The sequence below is a fragment of the Protopterus annectens genome, chromosome 12.part0 (assembly GCF_019279795.1).
Source record: "Protopterus annectens isolate FY-2018-M chromosome 12.part0, PAN1.0, whole genome shotgun sequence".
NCBI lineage: Eukaryota > Metazoa > Chordata > Ceratodontiformes > Protopteridae > Protopterus > Protopterus annectens.
The window spans coordinates 408,044,248-408,062,513 of record NC_056746.1 but is presented as its reverse complement, the minus strand read 5'-3'; the positions used below and the strand labels follow the sequence as shown (position 1 = coordinate 408,062,513).

The 18,266-nt window shown below is 37.7% G+C and overlaps 1 protein-coding gene across 3 annotated transcripts in view; it reads right to left on the bottom strand.

Annotated features, from left to right (window-relative positions):
* The window catches only part of LOC122816610 (regulator of G-protein signaling 11-like), a 1,281,503-nt gene that overhangs the window by 605,651 nt on the left and 657,586 nt on the right, over nucleotides 1-18,266 (bottom strand). For all 3 annotated transcript variants that reach the window (XM_044089514.1, XM_044089516.1, XM_044089517.1), the window contains exon 6: nucleotides 814-872. In XM_044089514.1, the coding sequence (XP_043945449.1) occupies nucleotides 814-872 (59 nt within the window). The remainder of the gene's footprint in view (nucleotides 1-813; nucleotides 873-18,266) is intronic.

Sequence of the window (18,266 nt, the reverse complement as noted above, 5' to 3'; positions counted from 1 at the left end):
GAAAAAGTCCTCTCCAGAATAAGACAGACTACATTGAATCAGCTACCTACAGACATAAAAAATAGTAAAACTCTTTAAATATTCAAAAATATTAAGCAGCATTTGTAATAATTCCAAATGCAAGTGCTTTCAGAATAGCAGGTCTGTTTTCAGTTCATAGTTTGCATGTACTGGAATCGATCCATCTATATATTTCAGAAACTGAATCCTGAATACTGTCATACTCTCTAACTTGCTTTTATAAACCGTACTATGTATTTATCTCATGCACCAATCTTTCTACTAAATACAATTTGCTATACTTTGTATACTAAATTTTGTTACTGCAAATTGAATTTTATTGTACTGTACTGTCGTACCTAGGTTCTAATTATAAAGGGTGAATAGACCAGCTCACTTGTATGGTTATCAAATTATAAAACAAAAAATAAATAAATACAATTGTGTTTTATGGAAATGGATAAGGAATGAGATATGTAACCCCTAATCCTGCCAACAAATTCAATGAATGACCAAAGCTATCAGTTATTTATATATATATATATATATATATATATATATATATATATATATATATATATATATATATATATATATATATATATAAAAATATTACGGGCTGCCTAATTTTTTGAATAAGATTGGTTAATCGACTACTATGTAACATTTCTCAAAAACAAATTAATCAACATATAAATTTGACATATGGAATTCTGCCAAGGAACTATTTCTTCTTTGAATTTTTTTGTCATGCACTGATTACAGTCCATCAAATAAAACAGTCAAGACAATCTATGCTTCTGGGAAACTAACCTTTTCATATTCAATCAAATCTCCTTGTTTCCGTATGTTCTTCTTAGTTAGATATATAGCTACAAAATAAAAAACAATATTGATTCAGTTAGCATATGAACATTTTTACCATTTCATAATTATTGCAAATGAAAGAATCCTTGCTTAGTGAATTTTTATGAAACCTTTTCAAATGAACATTATATTTTCACATTCACAGCATAAATATTTTAAATAAGTTCCTGCCAGTACTTGAACATCTGACTTGAAGGAACACAGATTTATGGCAGACAGTATTCCAGAGGAAAGCATGTTCAGTATGTTCTTTTTTACATGCTTACATTACTTTCTTGAAAGCTCTATCAGTTGTTATCAACCATGCTAGAACCTAAAATGAACTGAAAAAACAACTCAGAATTTGCAGTTTCGGGATATTTAATTGCATTGTTTAAAAAATATTTCTGTGGGAAATCTGGCATACTGTCCCCTGATTCATCCTATTATTTTATATTGTCCAGCCTTCCAGCCAGGTTTTTCAACTTTTGCCATAGAAATTATTCTGATACTCTAAACAGGTGACTGAATTAAAAGCATGAAATGCTACATGAAATGATTATGCAAAAAAAAAAAAAAAAACTGAGAATTTTTTTCTGCAAAGTACTTTGAATCAATAAAATAAATGGAAGCTTCTGAAATGTAGACTAAAGCAAACTGTTCTGCTATATTTTCCTAGTATTTTAAAAACAGGTCAATATTTACTATAACTGAACACAGAATGATGCCCTGCTGACTATCTGAAAGTAATTTCCAGAATGCATGCTGATAACAGGACTATAGTGAATAAACACAGTAATCCAAACGTCATTTATACAGTCAAAAAAATTAATTAACCCATCTTCCCACAATCACAACTGAATGCAGTCTCAGTGTAATCTGTTATACTACACTAAAAACAGGTTTCCACTTATTCTCAGAAACACACCACATGCATTTACTGACTATCAAACAAACGTGGCATGATCTAAAAGTTTCTATTATATCCTGGTTCATTTTCGCATCTGTAAAATCAAAACAAAATTTTATTAACACACACGCACAGATATAAAAAGTCTTATTTACAGTTTTCTAAAATGTCAAATGCATTCACATTGCACAGCATAAAATATCTCTGCAGATCTCTGCAGGTGTTTTCTCCTAGAGATGCCGCCTTAAACAAATAGCGTAGTAATGTGTTACAAATATTCCTCTGCTGAAACAGCATAACTGGCAGACAAGGGTTTGCCCTGTTTTCCATAAAGTATAAAATATGGCATTATTTTTGTATTCATTATGTAATTTCAGTTTATTTAGAGTATTAAGGACACACACTGCATATAAACCATCAGAAAATGGCTGGATAGCTGTAACTCTCATTTCTGGGTCTGAGTTTGCAGCAGCAGACTTCTAAGAAACTCCTTTAGTTTAATTACGGTAATTAGTCTCATGAGAAATAACTGTAGATAGTTACAGACAGAAAGATATGACTCAGGATTCTTACAGAACCCAACATTTACTAACTCCAAGAATATTTCACCATCGTACCATAAGGAATAAGCTCCCACTTCACGTCAAACAGAGCCCCTCCTTGACAATTGTATGGGTGACCGTAAATTCACCCTGGGGGTGGCACCTATGTCCCACATGGACAGGGGTAGTTGGTGCTATCATAGAATTCCTCTGCTAACAATGACCATCTAACTATCTTCAATTAGGGTATAAACATTTTTATATGGCTAGGCTTATAAAGGCCCTAGGGCCATTAGCCTAGTAACCGCCTATGAACCTATGAGTTCAAACTATATTAAGTCATTTATTTTATCCAGTCAGTACATATCATTATAACAACTCAATATTTATCCTTTCTGTATAGTAGAACTTAAATTGTCTGTTCTGTTGGTGACTTATGTTTAGAAGTGGGCTTGATCTGCTGGTAAGGTTGGTAGGCAGTATACGATTAAGCAGCCAACAGCCAGCTGTCCTATCCTGGGGGAGGATTAGGAGGACACTAATTGACTGTTTCATCTGTAGTGGAGTCTGAGAGTATTACAGATAATCATATCATGACTAAGAGGGATAAGGCAATAAAATAGCAGCACTGCCCCAGCCACTCTCAATTCTAGGGATTCTGAGACTCCCACTGTAGTCATGAAGGCTTCTGGATCCACAAATGCAACTCACTATGAGATCCCCCCTGGGAAAATTACAAAGATGTGCTGTAAGGCCTACTTCCAGAACACTCAAGGGCCAGAATTAACAAAGTCTCTATCACCTTTCATTAGCACATGTGTTTCTTAGAATGTGCAGCCATTTATTACAGCTAGTTGTTCAAGGAATCACTCTAGATAGTGGAAGATAATACATCTCAACAGAATGCAAAGTCTAATACAACATAAGCCTGGATAGTGTTACTATAATACATCTCAACAGAATGCAAAGTCTAATACAACATAAGCCTGGATAGTGTTACTATAATACATCTCAACAGAATGCAAAGTCTAATACAACATAAGCCTGGATAGTGTTACTATAATACATCTCAACAGAATGCAAAGTCTAATAAAACATAAGCCTGGATAGTGTTAATATAATACATCTCAACAGAATGCAAAGTCTAATACAACATAAGCCTGGATAGTGTTACTATAATGCATCTCAACAGAATGCAAAGTCTAATACAACATAAGCCTGGATAGTGTTACTATAATACATCTCAACAAAATGCAAAGTCTAATACAACATAAGCATGGATAGTGTTACTATAATCCATCTCAACAGAATGCAAAGTCTAATAGAACATAAGCCTGGATAGTGTTACTATAATACATCTCAACAGAATGCAAAGTCTAATAGAACATAAGCCTGGATAGTGTTACTATAATACATCTCAACAGAATGCAAAGTCTAATACAACATAAACCGGGATAGTGTTACTGTCATAGTAAGTGTGTAGTTTGTTTTCACAGATCTGCAAAACATTCAACAATCTTTTCTGGAATGATTTCCTTTTTGTTCAAAAGGAAACTCTGACCATCCCACACAAATCTGACTGTATCCCATTTTGGATTGGGTCATTAGGTGCCATAGTAGTATATGCTTCATATCATTCTGATTGAGATTTTTTTTTTAAGTTTTTATTGTAGTTTATATAGATAAATCAGACATGAAGGGATTGGAAGGGATAATAATGGGGAAACAGGAGACCAGGTCAGGTATAATCACTGCAAATAACAATATAATAAATATATAAAAGAAAAATTCTTAACCTCTTTACCAATTATCAATTTGTAAATATAAAAGAAAAAGCATCATACCATCAGGCTGAATTTTACTTATAAAAATTTAAGTTAACTGTTCAAGGAAATTCATTTTTAAAATGTCAATAACTTTAAACCATAATAACATTTTACTAATATTTACTTTAAGATTTAAAACGTTATTTAAAAAAGTTTTAAAAGATTAAAGAGTGTCTGCAACATATAAACTGATGGATTGGGAATAGACATCCTCCTTATAGAGCATAGTACTAGATAAAGCATTTTTGATTCTGTTAACCTAAAATATCATGAAAAAATTGTATTCAGTCATGAATAAAGAAATATTGTTTTGCCAGGGCTGTTGTTTGTCCTGACTACAAAAGTGTTCTTCGTGAAATTTAACCTGTTTAATCAGCAGCTGTAGCGAGTGATAAACGCTCGGGGTGCAGCTTGTGTGGATATGAAGTTCAAGATGACTGTGCTGGGGCAGTAGGTACCTGGCCAAAAGCAGCTGGCCTCTCTTCATACTTGCTTTTTCCTGTATTTTTATTATTCTGCTAGAGATGTTTGAACTGACCACAGAGGTATTCCCTGTTAAATTTAAGCTATTTAATCAGCAACTGTAGCAAGTAGTGATGCAACACTTGGTAAGATGAAAAGGTCTAGAAGGAAGAAGAACATTCTCATGTAACCTTTCCTGCACCATCTACCTATTATCTGTCAGTTTTGCCTAAATTAACGTACAATAATTTTGTATGTACTTTTCCTTCTTTCTTTCTTTCTTTCTTCCTGTCTTTGCATTTGTTTACCAGGAAGGTCTGATTTAGTCGGGCATTGGCCCCTTTGCAGCAGAGGCCTGGGAAGAAAAGCTTCAGAAGCAAACTTAGCAATCAGTATGATCAATGTTAGAAAAAAGAAGAGCACTGAACAGAGCATAATTCTAGAGTTACTGATGATAACAGGAGAGGCTTTGCTGCTTGAGAGAAAGGAAACTGAGGAGGGGATAACTGATTAACCAGGAGAGGAAGAGCAGGGGCAGACTTTAGAGTTAAGGAGATGAGCATGGAGATTTTTCTTGAAATTGTTTTGAGTACAAGGTTGTCACAGGGCAGATGGAATCTGGTTCCATAGTTTGTTCACATGGTATGAGTACAAGGCTTCACCATGTGTAATTGAGAAAGTGTCCAGGTAGGCAAGGTATTTGTCTTTAGAGAGGAGTTCTCTTGTGGGACAGTACCACTTCAACACTGAGGTCAGAGAAGGACATTTGAACAGTTGGTAGAGGATACAGTGGTATACCTTTATTTGTGTGTATTGACTATAGCTGAGAAATTCAATCCGGTTTGTTTTTATGTACAATACATTTGAGTCTGTATAAGGCATCTTATTTTTGATGATTTTTTAATGACATTAGATATACAGATGTCAAATTTTAGTTTATTGTCCAGTGTAACTCAGTGGAGTTTGATATTCAGGACAATATTGATAATAATATTGTTGGAAGAGGTAACAGAATATTTACTCTGAGTGACATGACTGGATCTAAGTAGGAAGGGCATGACTTTGGTCTTTTCAGCATTAAGTATTAGGTCATGTTGTACCCAGGATTCAAATGAAAAGTACAATTCCTGGGCTTTGGCTTGGTGGTCATTAATGGAATGGGAACAGTAAATAAGGGTAGAGTCATCTGCATACTGAATAGTGAGGATTAATCTACAGCTTTATGTACAAATATTTACAAATATTTATTTTTGTTTTATTTAACAAAGCCCTGAAAGATACCAATATTAATATGGAGGGAGGCAGAGTATACAGTTTGCCAGCCAATGCATTGAATTCAGTCACATGGGTAGCTGTGGAACCACCAGAACTGCCTGCTCACACCCTTGTTCTCCCCTCCCCTCCCCTGTTTATTACCTTAAGACAATCCCAGAGTTAATAAATATTACCTGTGGCAGGCACCATTTGTAAAACTACAATCCACTCTGCTACAGGCCCCATGAAGGCTCAGTGTCTCTCCAGTAAGTGTTTTACAACTGTAAATGCCTATTTATGTTGAATTGTATTAGACGTTTTACAACTGTATATGTTGAATTGTGTTAGACATCTAATATGTTTTATGCTTTATTTTTGATGTTACTATGGCATGCACCAAGTTGTTACTAGTATAATAGTATGTATGATCTATTTGCATAGCTGCACCTTGTTCACTAATGTTATTCATGTAATAGTGTTGTGTGTAGACAGCTCATACTAGTGTCTAAATTATTTCTATAGGTCTGTGCTGTTACTGGTGGATAGAATCACATTAGAGAACCACGACAGATTGCTGCTCGCTATATTTTTATCTGTGGCTGCATCTGTGTTTTGTTTTCTAGTGTTCTTCCAATTGGCTCAGTATCTGCATATACTAAGTAGTGGTTCAGGACATTGCATGTGGTAGCTATTTGCTCAGTGTGTTTTTTATAATCTTTATAATATATATTTACCATCTCAAAGGTGCTTACTCCTCTCTGTACTCTTCTTTTCTAGACCTAACACCGCTTTTAAGTATTCAACTGCGGTACCACCTTTAACATTCCTATAAGAAAAGTGCAGTCCGGGTCTGAACTGTCTGCAAACAGCTACAGTTAACTTTGAGTATGTGTCTAACTGTTTGAGCCGATCTTCATTTTCCCCTGGAGAGCACTGTGCTTTGGCTGTAAGCAGCCCCCCCCCCACCACCACCACCACACACATCTTCCACTTTCTCTTATTCCCTTCTGTTAGAAAATAGTATCCATAACTGATCAATACTGTGTGTTTGTTTATTTAATCTATACCACAGTAGCCTACTGATACAAGGTTATCCTGGTTTTCCACCTGAGAAATTAAGACAAGACTTACAGTTTCAGAGCAGTCCTTGGTCAATTGTGATTGTTCTTAACACATACTTGTCTTGCTTTGTGATTGTTTCCAGCCCTCATACAGGAACCTAACAGGGTCTCTACCGCCGCTCCCGCCCTGCCCCTATTCCTCCGCCCCAGTGGTCCCACCTTTATTGCACTCAAACCCCTCCCATCTTTCCAATAGCCAACCACAGTGCTAACCCAACACTACCTCCTCCACATTCCCTCTACTATCACACCTCCTCAACTGACATGTACAAGCATACCTTTCCTTTGCTCACTGCATGCACTCTCCTTGCATATCTTACATCCTACCAAAGCTCCATCATTCCCCCACTCAACCACTACCACTGTACTACTACTCTCACCACCACCCATGTCTCACCTATACTCAGCTCCCCTCCCACCAGCTCAAGAACCATCCCTATGCACCACCCACATATTCTACCAACTATATTACTCAAATGTAAAGCATCCCTACAACTTAACATAGTAACCCTCCCACCATACCTATTACCCACAGTGAACAATCATAAAATTTCCCTTATAAACAAACACATTCAAAAACTGAGAAAACTAATAATCTCATGCATATCAAACCTAGCCCTAAGTGGAGACATCCACCCCAATCCTGGCCCTACCATCTCCAACCCCAGTCCTCATAATCAGACTAGAAATCACAACTTCTCCCATATTACAGCCAATAGAAAGCCAAGTGACTTCCTTCTACTAAGCCTAAATATTAGAAGTATATCCAACAAAGTCCATGAACTCCATGCCACCATAGACTTATACTCCCCAGATATAGTCGTCCTGACAGAAACCTGGCTAAAACCTTACATTACCAGTGAGCAAATACTCCCTACAGGTTACAGCATATTAAGAGTAGACCGTCTAAACAAAAAAGGAGGTGGTGTAGCTATAATATTTAAACAACATCTAAACATCCAGATCTTAAAATCATCAGCTCCACAAATAGGCAATGAAGAAATAATATATACCAACCTCAAAATTAACTTGAAACAAAACCATCAACATAATTGGATGCTACTTCCCACCTGGCCAAAACATCCCTCCACTAGAAAACCTCCTCAGCTGGTCTACCCACCATCTCCCCCAAGAAACTATCATCTTAGGTGATTTCAATATTGACTGGCAATCCTGTTCTGGCAACAATCCAACCCATCATGTACACCTTCATGGCTTCACCCAACTAGTCCAGTCACCAACAAGGATAAATAAAAACTCCAGCAAGCACTCTACCCTAGATTGGATACTAGTCAGTAAGAACCCCCAGTCATATATAACAGGCTGCTTATCAGATAGCCTCAGTGATCACTCCCCAACATTCCTACTCAAAAATACCTGTACCAAGCTAAACCTGTCATCTATCGTCAAATACGTAAAAAATAAACTTTAACCCACTCACATTCATCTCATCCCTCAAAGAATGTAACTGGCATGCTCTAAAGTACCTCAGTCTAGATGACACAGTTGAATCTTTTAATTCTACCTTCCTGAACATCCTTAATTACCATGCCCCATAAGATTTTCCAGAACCAAAGCACAACCCTCCCCATGGCTACAGAAAACCACTAAGTCAGAAATGAAAACCGGGATAAAGCCTGGGAGCACTGGCAAAACCAAAACCCCGCAGCTAGACAGAAATTCCTAGAACTACGCAATAGAGTCAAAAGCTAATAAAATGGGTCAAATTCCAATACTACCAGTCTGCCCTAGACTCCTCACAACACAGCCCCAAACCATTCTGGTCCTCCATAAACTCCATCCTCCACCCAGGTAAAGTCAGTACCCCTCCTCCTAACATCCCTCACTCCTCAGAAAATATTGCTACCTCATTCAACACACACTTCACCCAAACCATACTATCACTAGCTAAACAACACAACCCCCCTCCCCTCCAACCCACACCTTCAACTAGTAATCTCTCCACTGCCTTCTCTTTTTCTCCTGTACCTACCTCCAACATAAGAAAACTCTTAACTAAACTTAAACCCACCAAATTAGCAGCAGACAACCTCCCAAGTGAATACCTACAAATCGCAGCTGATGCTCTGGCCTACCCAGTATCCATCTTGATTAACCGATCTCTGTCAGAAAGTTACGTTCCCACATTGTGGAAAGTCTCACATATAATTCCCCTCCACAAAGGCGGACCCTCTGCAGAACTAACCAATTACCACCCCATAGCTATTCTCTCCCCACTCTCCAAAATACTAGAGAGATGCATACACTCTCAGGTCTCACACTACCTCCTTACTAACAACCTCCTTTCCAGTACTCAGCATGGTTTCCACCAAACCATAGCACCACCACTGCCTTACTCTCCTTTACAAACACTATCCTTCAGCATAAAACAATGGCTATCTCTCCTCTGCTACTTTCCTAGACCTATCTAAAGCATTTGACATGGTCCCACACAAACAACTTATCTCTGTCCTCAATAACCTATCCTTCTCACAATCAGTCACCAACTGGTTTCAGAGTTACCTGTCTGACCGCCAACAATCCGTTGTATGGCAGAATGACATATCTCCCCAACTACCTGTCTCCATAGGGGTTCCCCAAGGATCCATCCTTGGACCCCTACTTTTCTCTGTTTACACCAATAATCTAGCCTCTGCCACCAAACATGGCACACTCATCCAATACGCAGATGACTCTACCATCATCTGCTCAGCCCAGTCCCTACCCAAACTGCAAAAGTCACACAGGAAGCCTTTTCCTCTGTTGAAACATGGTTATCCAATGCCCAATTAATACTCAACCCAAACAAAACTAAACTACTCATCTTCCAACCCACCAAACATACTCAAAACAACTCTCACTTTAACATCACAGCAAAAGACAACACCACTATATACCCAACTGATCACACCAAATTGCTAGGAGTGGAAATAGACAATAAACTAAAATTTGACATTCACATATCCATGACCATAAAAAGTCCACAAAAAACTAGGAGCATTGTACAGAAATAAACAATTTCTCACCAAAGCAGCAAAGATTTCAATAGCAAATTCCCACCTTATCTCCACCCTACTTTATGCCTCTCCAGTATATACCAACCTAAGGCAATGTGATCTAAACAAGCTAGAGACCTGCTACAACAAAATCGCAAATTCGCCACAGGGGCATCCTACCGTAGTCACCACTGTCTCTCACTTGCTGAACTGGGCTGGCTTGAACTCCCTCACCTCCTTCAGTGGTATCAACTCTCACTCACCCACAAACTAGTAAACCATCCACTAAATGTCCCATCCCTCCAGAATCTACTCCAACCCTATCGCACCACCAGACCACTAAGATCCAGCAACAAAAATCACTTGCAGATCACTAAAGCCAATAACTCTGCTGGTGAAGCACTATTCTCTTGCGCCATAGCCAAATTATGGAACTCACTCCCACCCACAATTACCTCCGTACCATCATGCACCAACTTCAAAACTTTATTAAAAGCGCACCTAAAAACATGCTGGCTATGCCCTTGCAACTCCCACTCTAATATCATCCACCCCATCCAACTACTACCTTTCTTTCACTTCCACTAACTACCTTGATGATAGCAAGCTCAGATGCTCATAAGCCTAGTACTTATTATACAGCAGGAACTTCTCATTGTTACATTTGTTAATGCCTGTTATGTACTTCACAGATAAAGATTCTAGTTGTCTACTGATGTACTATGTTCTTCATCTGTAAATATGTTGTAAGTAATTTCTGTGTTAAATTGTTAATCGCTATGTAATCCAATGTAACTACTGTCTGTTTATTTTACTGTGGAGCTTTTCTCCCCGGGCCTCCGCTGAAAATGGACCCACGTCCAGTCGGACACTCCCGGTCAACAAATTTAAATAAATAAATAAATAAATAAATATTTGATAGTGTTATTAGAGAGGCTGAGAATGGTATGCTTATGGAGTAGTTTACAATGAAAGATTATGTTGAAGGCCTTTGAGAGATCAAGAAAAGTGTCAGAAACCAAAAGATTGTTATTACAGTGTAGGTTGATGGCATTTAGGAAAGATATTTAGTCAGTCGCTTTTGTGCTGGGGTTAGGACATAATCCATGTTGGACACTAGAAGTAGTTTTTGGTCTAAAGGGTACTACAATAATTGTGACTGAGCACACATTTCCAATATCTAGTAGTGGAGGTAGCATGGCAATTGGTCTGAAGTAACCAAGAGCTTCAGATATGCCACCGTTATGTACAGGTGATACATAAAATTGCTTCCAGATTTTTGTGATTCTGTTATGGAACTATTGATAAGTATAGAGACTGGAACACATAGGGTATATCTACCTTGATTAATAAATTCTTTAACTTTTTTAGCCAGGTTTCTGTGATGACAAGAATATGGCAATAATTTATGTGGCACACTGTGCCATCTGGGAAAGGAGTTCAGTTATTTTGTTACAGATGCTTTGTATATTTACATGAAAGAGTCTTAAGGTGAAATTGTTTGGGGGATGAGGTATCATGGTACAGTCAGTCATTAGGCCTTGACTTGTGAATGTAAGATAAACAAACAAACAATCCTGCAAACAAGGGATGGTCAACCAGGAAATCTACAGCCTCAATAATTGTTGTAGAGCAACAATTTATTAATGCAAAAATAGAAAAACAGATTAATTACTTTCGTCCTTGTAACATAAAGGCCTTCATCAGGAACACAGAGCCCAAAAAACACTCTTCTTTTATTTAGTAAGCACTTAAAAAGCCACCTGATTAATTCATGAATGAATTAAAACAAATCATTAAATCAGTGTAAATCTCCCTTGTAAGTACTGTCTGGTTAAAGTCACAACTCCTATTTAAGCAGGAAAAAAATTGTTTTTAAACCAAATCTACATTACAAAACAAATATGTGTTTGAATTCATATAGCTGTATTAAAACACGTATAAAAAAGAAACAGCTGATAAGCCAGTTGTGCAAGTCAATAATCAATAATAAATATAAAATAATGCAATAAATAAACATTATGTATAAATGGGTTTCCTTTGTTTCGTTGAATCTCATTTCACTGAATTTCATTTCATCCCAACCACATCACTTGAAAACACAAATTACTGAAAACTCATTTCACTGAATATCATTTCACTGAACTGAACTTAGTATATATGGCACTGTATAGAGTACCATGAGGCAAGTAAAAGGTATACGCCCTTTTCCCCACTGTAGTGTGATCCTAGAGTTAGTATATATAGTTAGGGGGGTGTGGGGGCGTAGCCCCCCCCCCATATTGTTTGTTTTATATTGTATTTTACCAAAAACTTCAAAACAATACATTTTAAACAATAGACAAGCATAGTTACAACACCAATGACTAACTCTCTCCAGAAGACAATATGTACTCAAACTAAGTGGGGGCTACAACTCCCACACCCCCAATGCCCCACACCCCCCTAACTATATATACTAACTCCAGCATCACACTACAGTGGGGAAAAGGGCATATACCTTTTACTTGCCTTACAGTACTCTACACACTAACTGCAGTTCAGTGAACTGAGATTCAGTGAAATGAGTTTTCAGTAATTTGAGTTTTCATGGAAGTGGTCATGGTGAAATGAAATTCAGTGAAATGACATTCAACAAAACAAAGTAGAACCATATAAATATATGTAAATATATTAAGATATATTTGTATTTGAAATTTTTTATATCTATGACCATCAAAAACCTTTTTAACTCAGTTGTATTAAAATATTAAAATATTTAAAACGGAAACATTGTGCCATGGAATTTATGTTATAAAACTTGGCCTACTATATTGTAGAGATCAATCAACCTTACATAGTAAAATTTACAAAATTAATAATGATGTAAGACATGAATATAACATACAATAATGCAAAGCTTGAGTTTTCCATCTTTAAAACTTCACTGCCCTAAGCTTTAAAACACTTGCTATGGAAAGACGATCATTTAATCTTAGGGTCCGATCTGCCAACAGCCTAAGCTGCCATTGCAGTTCTGTATATTCAACTAGGGTCTCCCAGGGTCCAACCTGAGGATTTAAACAGACCTATTATAGTACTGCAAATTTAAGATCACTATGTCCAGGGCATGTATAGGAATGTTTGTATATGGCATTAATAACATTACATTTTCTGATATCATAATACTGCACGTATATCCTTTTATACAAGGCTCTTTCTGTTTTTCCTATATAAAACGCATCACATGTTGTCCAAATACTAATGTAGACTACATCCATTGGAACTGCAGTTACTGCTCTGAGCCAGGTGAATAACATTGCCTCTTACCATGACAGTTTTTCCTACCCGTATATGTGGCATTGACTACACTGCCCACATTTGTTCATATTAAAACTGGAGTTGTGTAAGTCATATGTAGTGGAATTTTCTTCAGATTTTTCCAAATTATCTTTAAAATTCCTTCCTCTTTTGTGTGCAAATTGTGGGCTAGTCCCTAAAGTTTCAGTAGTCCACTGGTCAAACCTAAATATATCCCAATTGTTTTATAATATTCTTTTAATTTGATGAGTATAAGAAAAATATTTCAAAACAAATGCTGTGTTAAATATAAATTCATTGTTATCATGCCCATGTGTGTACTGCCTGTATCTCCAGGGTCTGAAACACTCCCTAGAAGTACTTTAAATCGTTGATGGTTCCCCATTTTAACTTCATTCTTCAATTGTTTGATCAAGTTAGGGGGTAAACTCTATCCAAAAACATTCAAGCAAGGATGTTCTACTGAACATCAGATTCCTGGTCATTGGAGACCACCTGGCCAACCTCACAAATTGTCCTTTTCCAAGGCCCTTCTTTAGAGGGTGACAACAATTAAAATGTAAATAGGAATTTGAGAATGTTGTTTCCTAAATATGTTTGATGTAATTCCACCCCCTCTTTTTTCTCAAGTAAAATATCCAAATAAATGTGTGAAAAATTATAAGCAAATCTTAAAAAAATTAATTTGATGAATTACTATATTCAAAAAATTATTCTAACATTTCAAAGGTCCTAGTCCAGAGAATAAATATATCATCAAGAAAATAACAATAAAATTTGCAATAGTTTTGAAATCTGGAGTTAAAAACATATTGAATTACCCAGGAGAGTATGACCAGGTCAACAATTGCGGTGGCTATACATTTCCTGGTTGAATATCCCTTGTTTGCAGGATGGTTTGGTTGTTTATTGGTTCTTTATCCTGCTTTGCTGTTCATGGTTAATTGGATGTAAGATACATAAGAGGTGGAAGGGCCAAGGTTTGGATGAATGTCTCCAGATCTTTGAAGTTGGCAGAATAACAAAGCTAAGCAAAATTGAGGTTTGTATTTACTATAGATAGATAATAGGATGGATGCTGTCACTTTCAATTGGGTAAGAGATATCTATTGTTAAAGATGTGTATTGAGGAGGTGGACAATAGCTCAGGAGATACATACAGTGGGTGCTCTGAGTGCATGTGACAGTTATGAGTTAGGTGTATGTGTATGGGCTGCTCTGAGTGCAACTGACAGAAGTGGCTTAGGTGTATGTGTATGGGCTGCTCCGAGTGCAAATGACAGTTGTGGGATAGGTGTATGTGTATGGGCTGCTCTGAATGCATGTGACAGATGTGGGTTGGTTTATGTGTATGGGCTGCTCTGAGTTTATGTGACAGTCACAGATGTGGATTAGGTCTATGTGTATGGACTGCTCTGCATGCATGTGACAGATGTTGGTTAGGTGTATGTTTATGGACTGCTCTGAGTGCATGTGACAGATGTGGGTTGGATGTATATGTATGGGCTGTTCTGAGTGCATGTGACAGATGTGGGTTGGGTGCATGTGTATGGGTGGCTCAGTTAGGTGTATGTGTATGGGCTGCTCTGAGTACATGTGACAGATGTGGGTTGGGTGCACGTGTATGGGCTGTTCTGAGTGCATGTGACAGATGTGGGTTGGGTGTATGTGTACGGGCTGCTCTGAGTGCATGTGACAGATGTCACTTAGGTGTATGTGTATGGACTTCTCTGAGTGCATGTGACAGATGATGGCTAAGTGTATGTGTATTGGCTGCTCTGAGTGCATGTGACAGATGTGGGTTAGGTGTATGTGTATGGGCTGTTCCGACTGGATGTGGCAGATGTTGGTTAGGTGTATGTGTATGGACTGCTCTGAGTGCATGTGACAGATATGGGTTTGGTGTATGTGTATGGGCTGCTCTGACTGCATGTGACAGATGTGGGTTGGGTGTATGTGTATGGATTGCCTTGAGTGCATGTGACAGATGTCGGTTAGGTGTATGTGTATGGACTGCTCTGAGTGCATGTGACAGATGTGGGTTGGGTGTATGTGTATGGGTTGCTCTGAGTGCATGTGACAGATGTCAGTTAGGTGTATGTGTATGGACTGCTATGAGTGCATGTGACAGATGTGGCTTAGGTGTATGTGTATGGGCTTCTCTGAGTGCATGTGACAGGTGACAGATGTGGGTTGGGTGTATGTGTATGGGCTGTTCTGAGTACATGTGACAGATGTGGGTCAGGTACATGTGTATGTAATTTGAGTTGGGTAGATTTATGTGGTCTATGGTAGATTGTGCCAATATGAGTAGCAGAGAAAAAAACTGTCAGGAAGGTGAACACGATGAAAGGACAGAACCCTAACGGTTAAGTGAAATATATAGAATGGATTCCAGGGGATTAATGGCAGTATGAAAAGTGATGAGCAGATGTGTCATGGAAACAAAATTGCTTCAGTAGACTGTATGTGTTTTACATCGATTGAACAGTATATGAAAGTAGTCTATTCAACAAGTGTTTGCTAAAGTGTATCCAATATGATAGCTGGGGATAGCTATGATTGTCTTTTATACAGCAGATGCCATTTTACTTTAATGGGAAGGTTGATGTGGGTGTGTTACGGAAGACGACAGGAGTGTTTAAAGTAGATGAGCTGGAGGGCTGAGGATTTGGGGGTGGTAGGAGAACAAAACAGGCAGAGACCCATATACAAGAGACAATCAGTTTGTTGCACAGCATGGTACACTAAATACAAGTCTTTTACTGGCACTTCAGATACACTAGCAAATGTTACAAAAATAATATAACAACTTATTTTACAATTAAATTACACTACATTGTACTGTAGGATGTTTGATATAAGCCCTACCCAATGAAGGCAATATTAAACTACTAAAACTATATCAGATTTAACACAGCCGCTTATGGACAAAATTAATCATCAGGCAAAGGTTGCCATTTTATTTTTTAGGCAAAGAGCTGGGATTTGGGTTTAAAGCAGCACTGTATAAAGTACTTCTTAGACACCTGTTTGTAAGCAGAAATTATTGTCATTCAAAAGCTGCAATATTTGCTTGCTTGTTTCACGTCGGTATTAGACAGGTTCCTACTTTGTTAGTGACACGTCTGCTATTTTGTTATAATGTTTTTGCATGTTAGATGCTGTATTAGATACACTTTGACTCCATTAGAAAGCTATGTGACATTGTTATAATGTTTCTGCATACTTAATATTGTATTTGCACCCTTCATCTATCACCTTTGTCTAGTCTTACTTTTTTCTCACTTTTCCCAGGGTAAGCCTGACAACAGTCTTCTTGGATCAAAGCTCTTCCGTGGTCAACAAATGGGACATTAAAAAATCTATTACTTAGTTTCGGTAGTGTTTACAGCTGTATACTGTATGTTTCAATCTGTGCTGTACATTACAGAAGTGTAAAACAGAATCATAGCATAGTCTATTTTAATATCATGGATTATTTTCTCACATTTACTGGTTGTTATACTTTACTAAGAGTTCTCATTTTCAAGGTGGGTAAGCTGCATAGTGTATTATTCAAGTTTATTTACCTCCATCTTGGAGGAAATGGGAAAATACTGCCTGAAGGACTTAACAGAAATAGGATTTTCAACTCTGTGTTTCTCTTGGCACATATATACCCCAAGGGATGGCATGGGATGTTATCAATAAACTTAGTAATGAAAATGTATTCCCAGACTAACAGCTCAACTGATATTGCTACTCAAATGGGCAACTTGCATACTGGGAAGCCATAGGTTTCATATACAAGGTCAGAGTATAATATTGGGTTGCAATCTGTCTTAGCATATCAAGATTCCTTGCTAATGGATGCATCCACTTCAACAGAAATGTTTTATTTTGCTATTCTAATGTTCTTGGCAAGGTAGTTTATACCATTGCTCTACAAACAGATTCAAATTATTCTTAGGTGCGCAAAATTAACTTTGTTGACAGAAATAGTAATTCTGGAGTACAAGTTATAGTTCAGGCTACCAACTTAGTAGAAAGCAGAGCCAACTCCATAGCATACAGGGATAAAGCACCAGCTCACCCATCCTGACAAGGAGAGAAGTTCTGGCTCACCAAACAGGTGACACCTTGTAGGAGCACTAGGCATACACACAAAGGAGTTCCAAGCATATGCTACCATTAGTGCATTTGTACTAGGCAGCTGAGGAGAAAATTGTATGCAAAGGTATGTTTTCCCTTGGGATACAGTGACTGCGTGCACAGAGGAGTTAACGAGGTGGGATTTTGCCACAGTGAGAAGATAGGCTGTCCCCTCCCAAGACCAGCAAGCTGACCTTCTCCATACTGACCAAGTCCTAATGAGGAATGCAGAGCTGAATGGGGACTGGGCAGAAACAAATGGGCCATACAGTTCTCACCTAACCAGAGTATACTTAGTTCCCATTCCACCAAAATGAATGGGCCAAATGGGCAAAGGCAGAGGAGCTATTGGGCAAGGTAAGGGTGGATCAGCCTCAGAGTCTAGAATAAATGAATGAAGGAGTAGCCACTGATGGTCTGAGTGACATGCAGTCCTCTTGTTCACAGTATGGCCATATGTTGGTTCATGCACTAAGGCTATATGCTAATGCTGGTTGCTAGCTCTCTTGTTATAACAAGGTTCCAAAGTGGATTAATAAAATATTTAGGACCAATGATTATAATATAGGCATGGAGAGCATATATTCTAAGAAGAAAATGTAGAAGAGTCTTAGGCGGTGCTCTTAGTGTGCAAGAACACTCCAGGTGTACCTTTGTCCACTAGAAAAACCTAAGCAAATCTCATACAGATACTGAGAAAATCCTCACTACTTACTACTTAATCATTCTGATCAAATACCTAGCTATGGAGTCATAAGTGATGATTATTGGAGATTCCCTTCTAATGGATGTTAAGAATTTAATCCTCATAGTCGACAGATGTAGAATTATTGTTTCATGCCATAGGGAAAGCAAACTGGCAAATGTTAGGTATG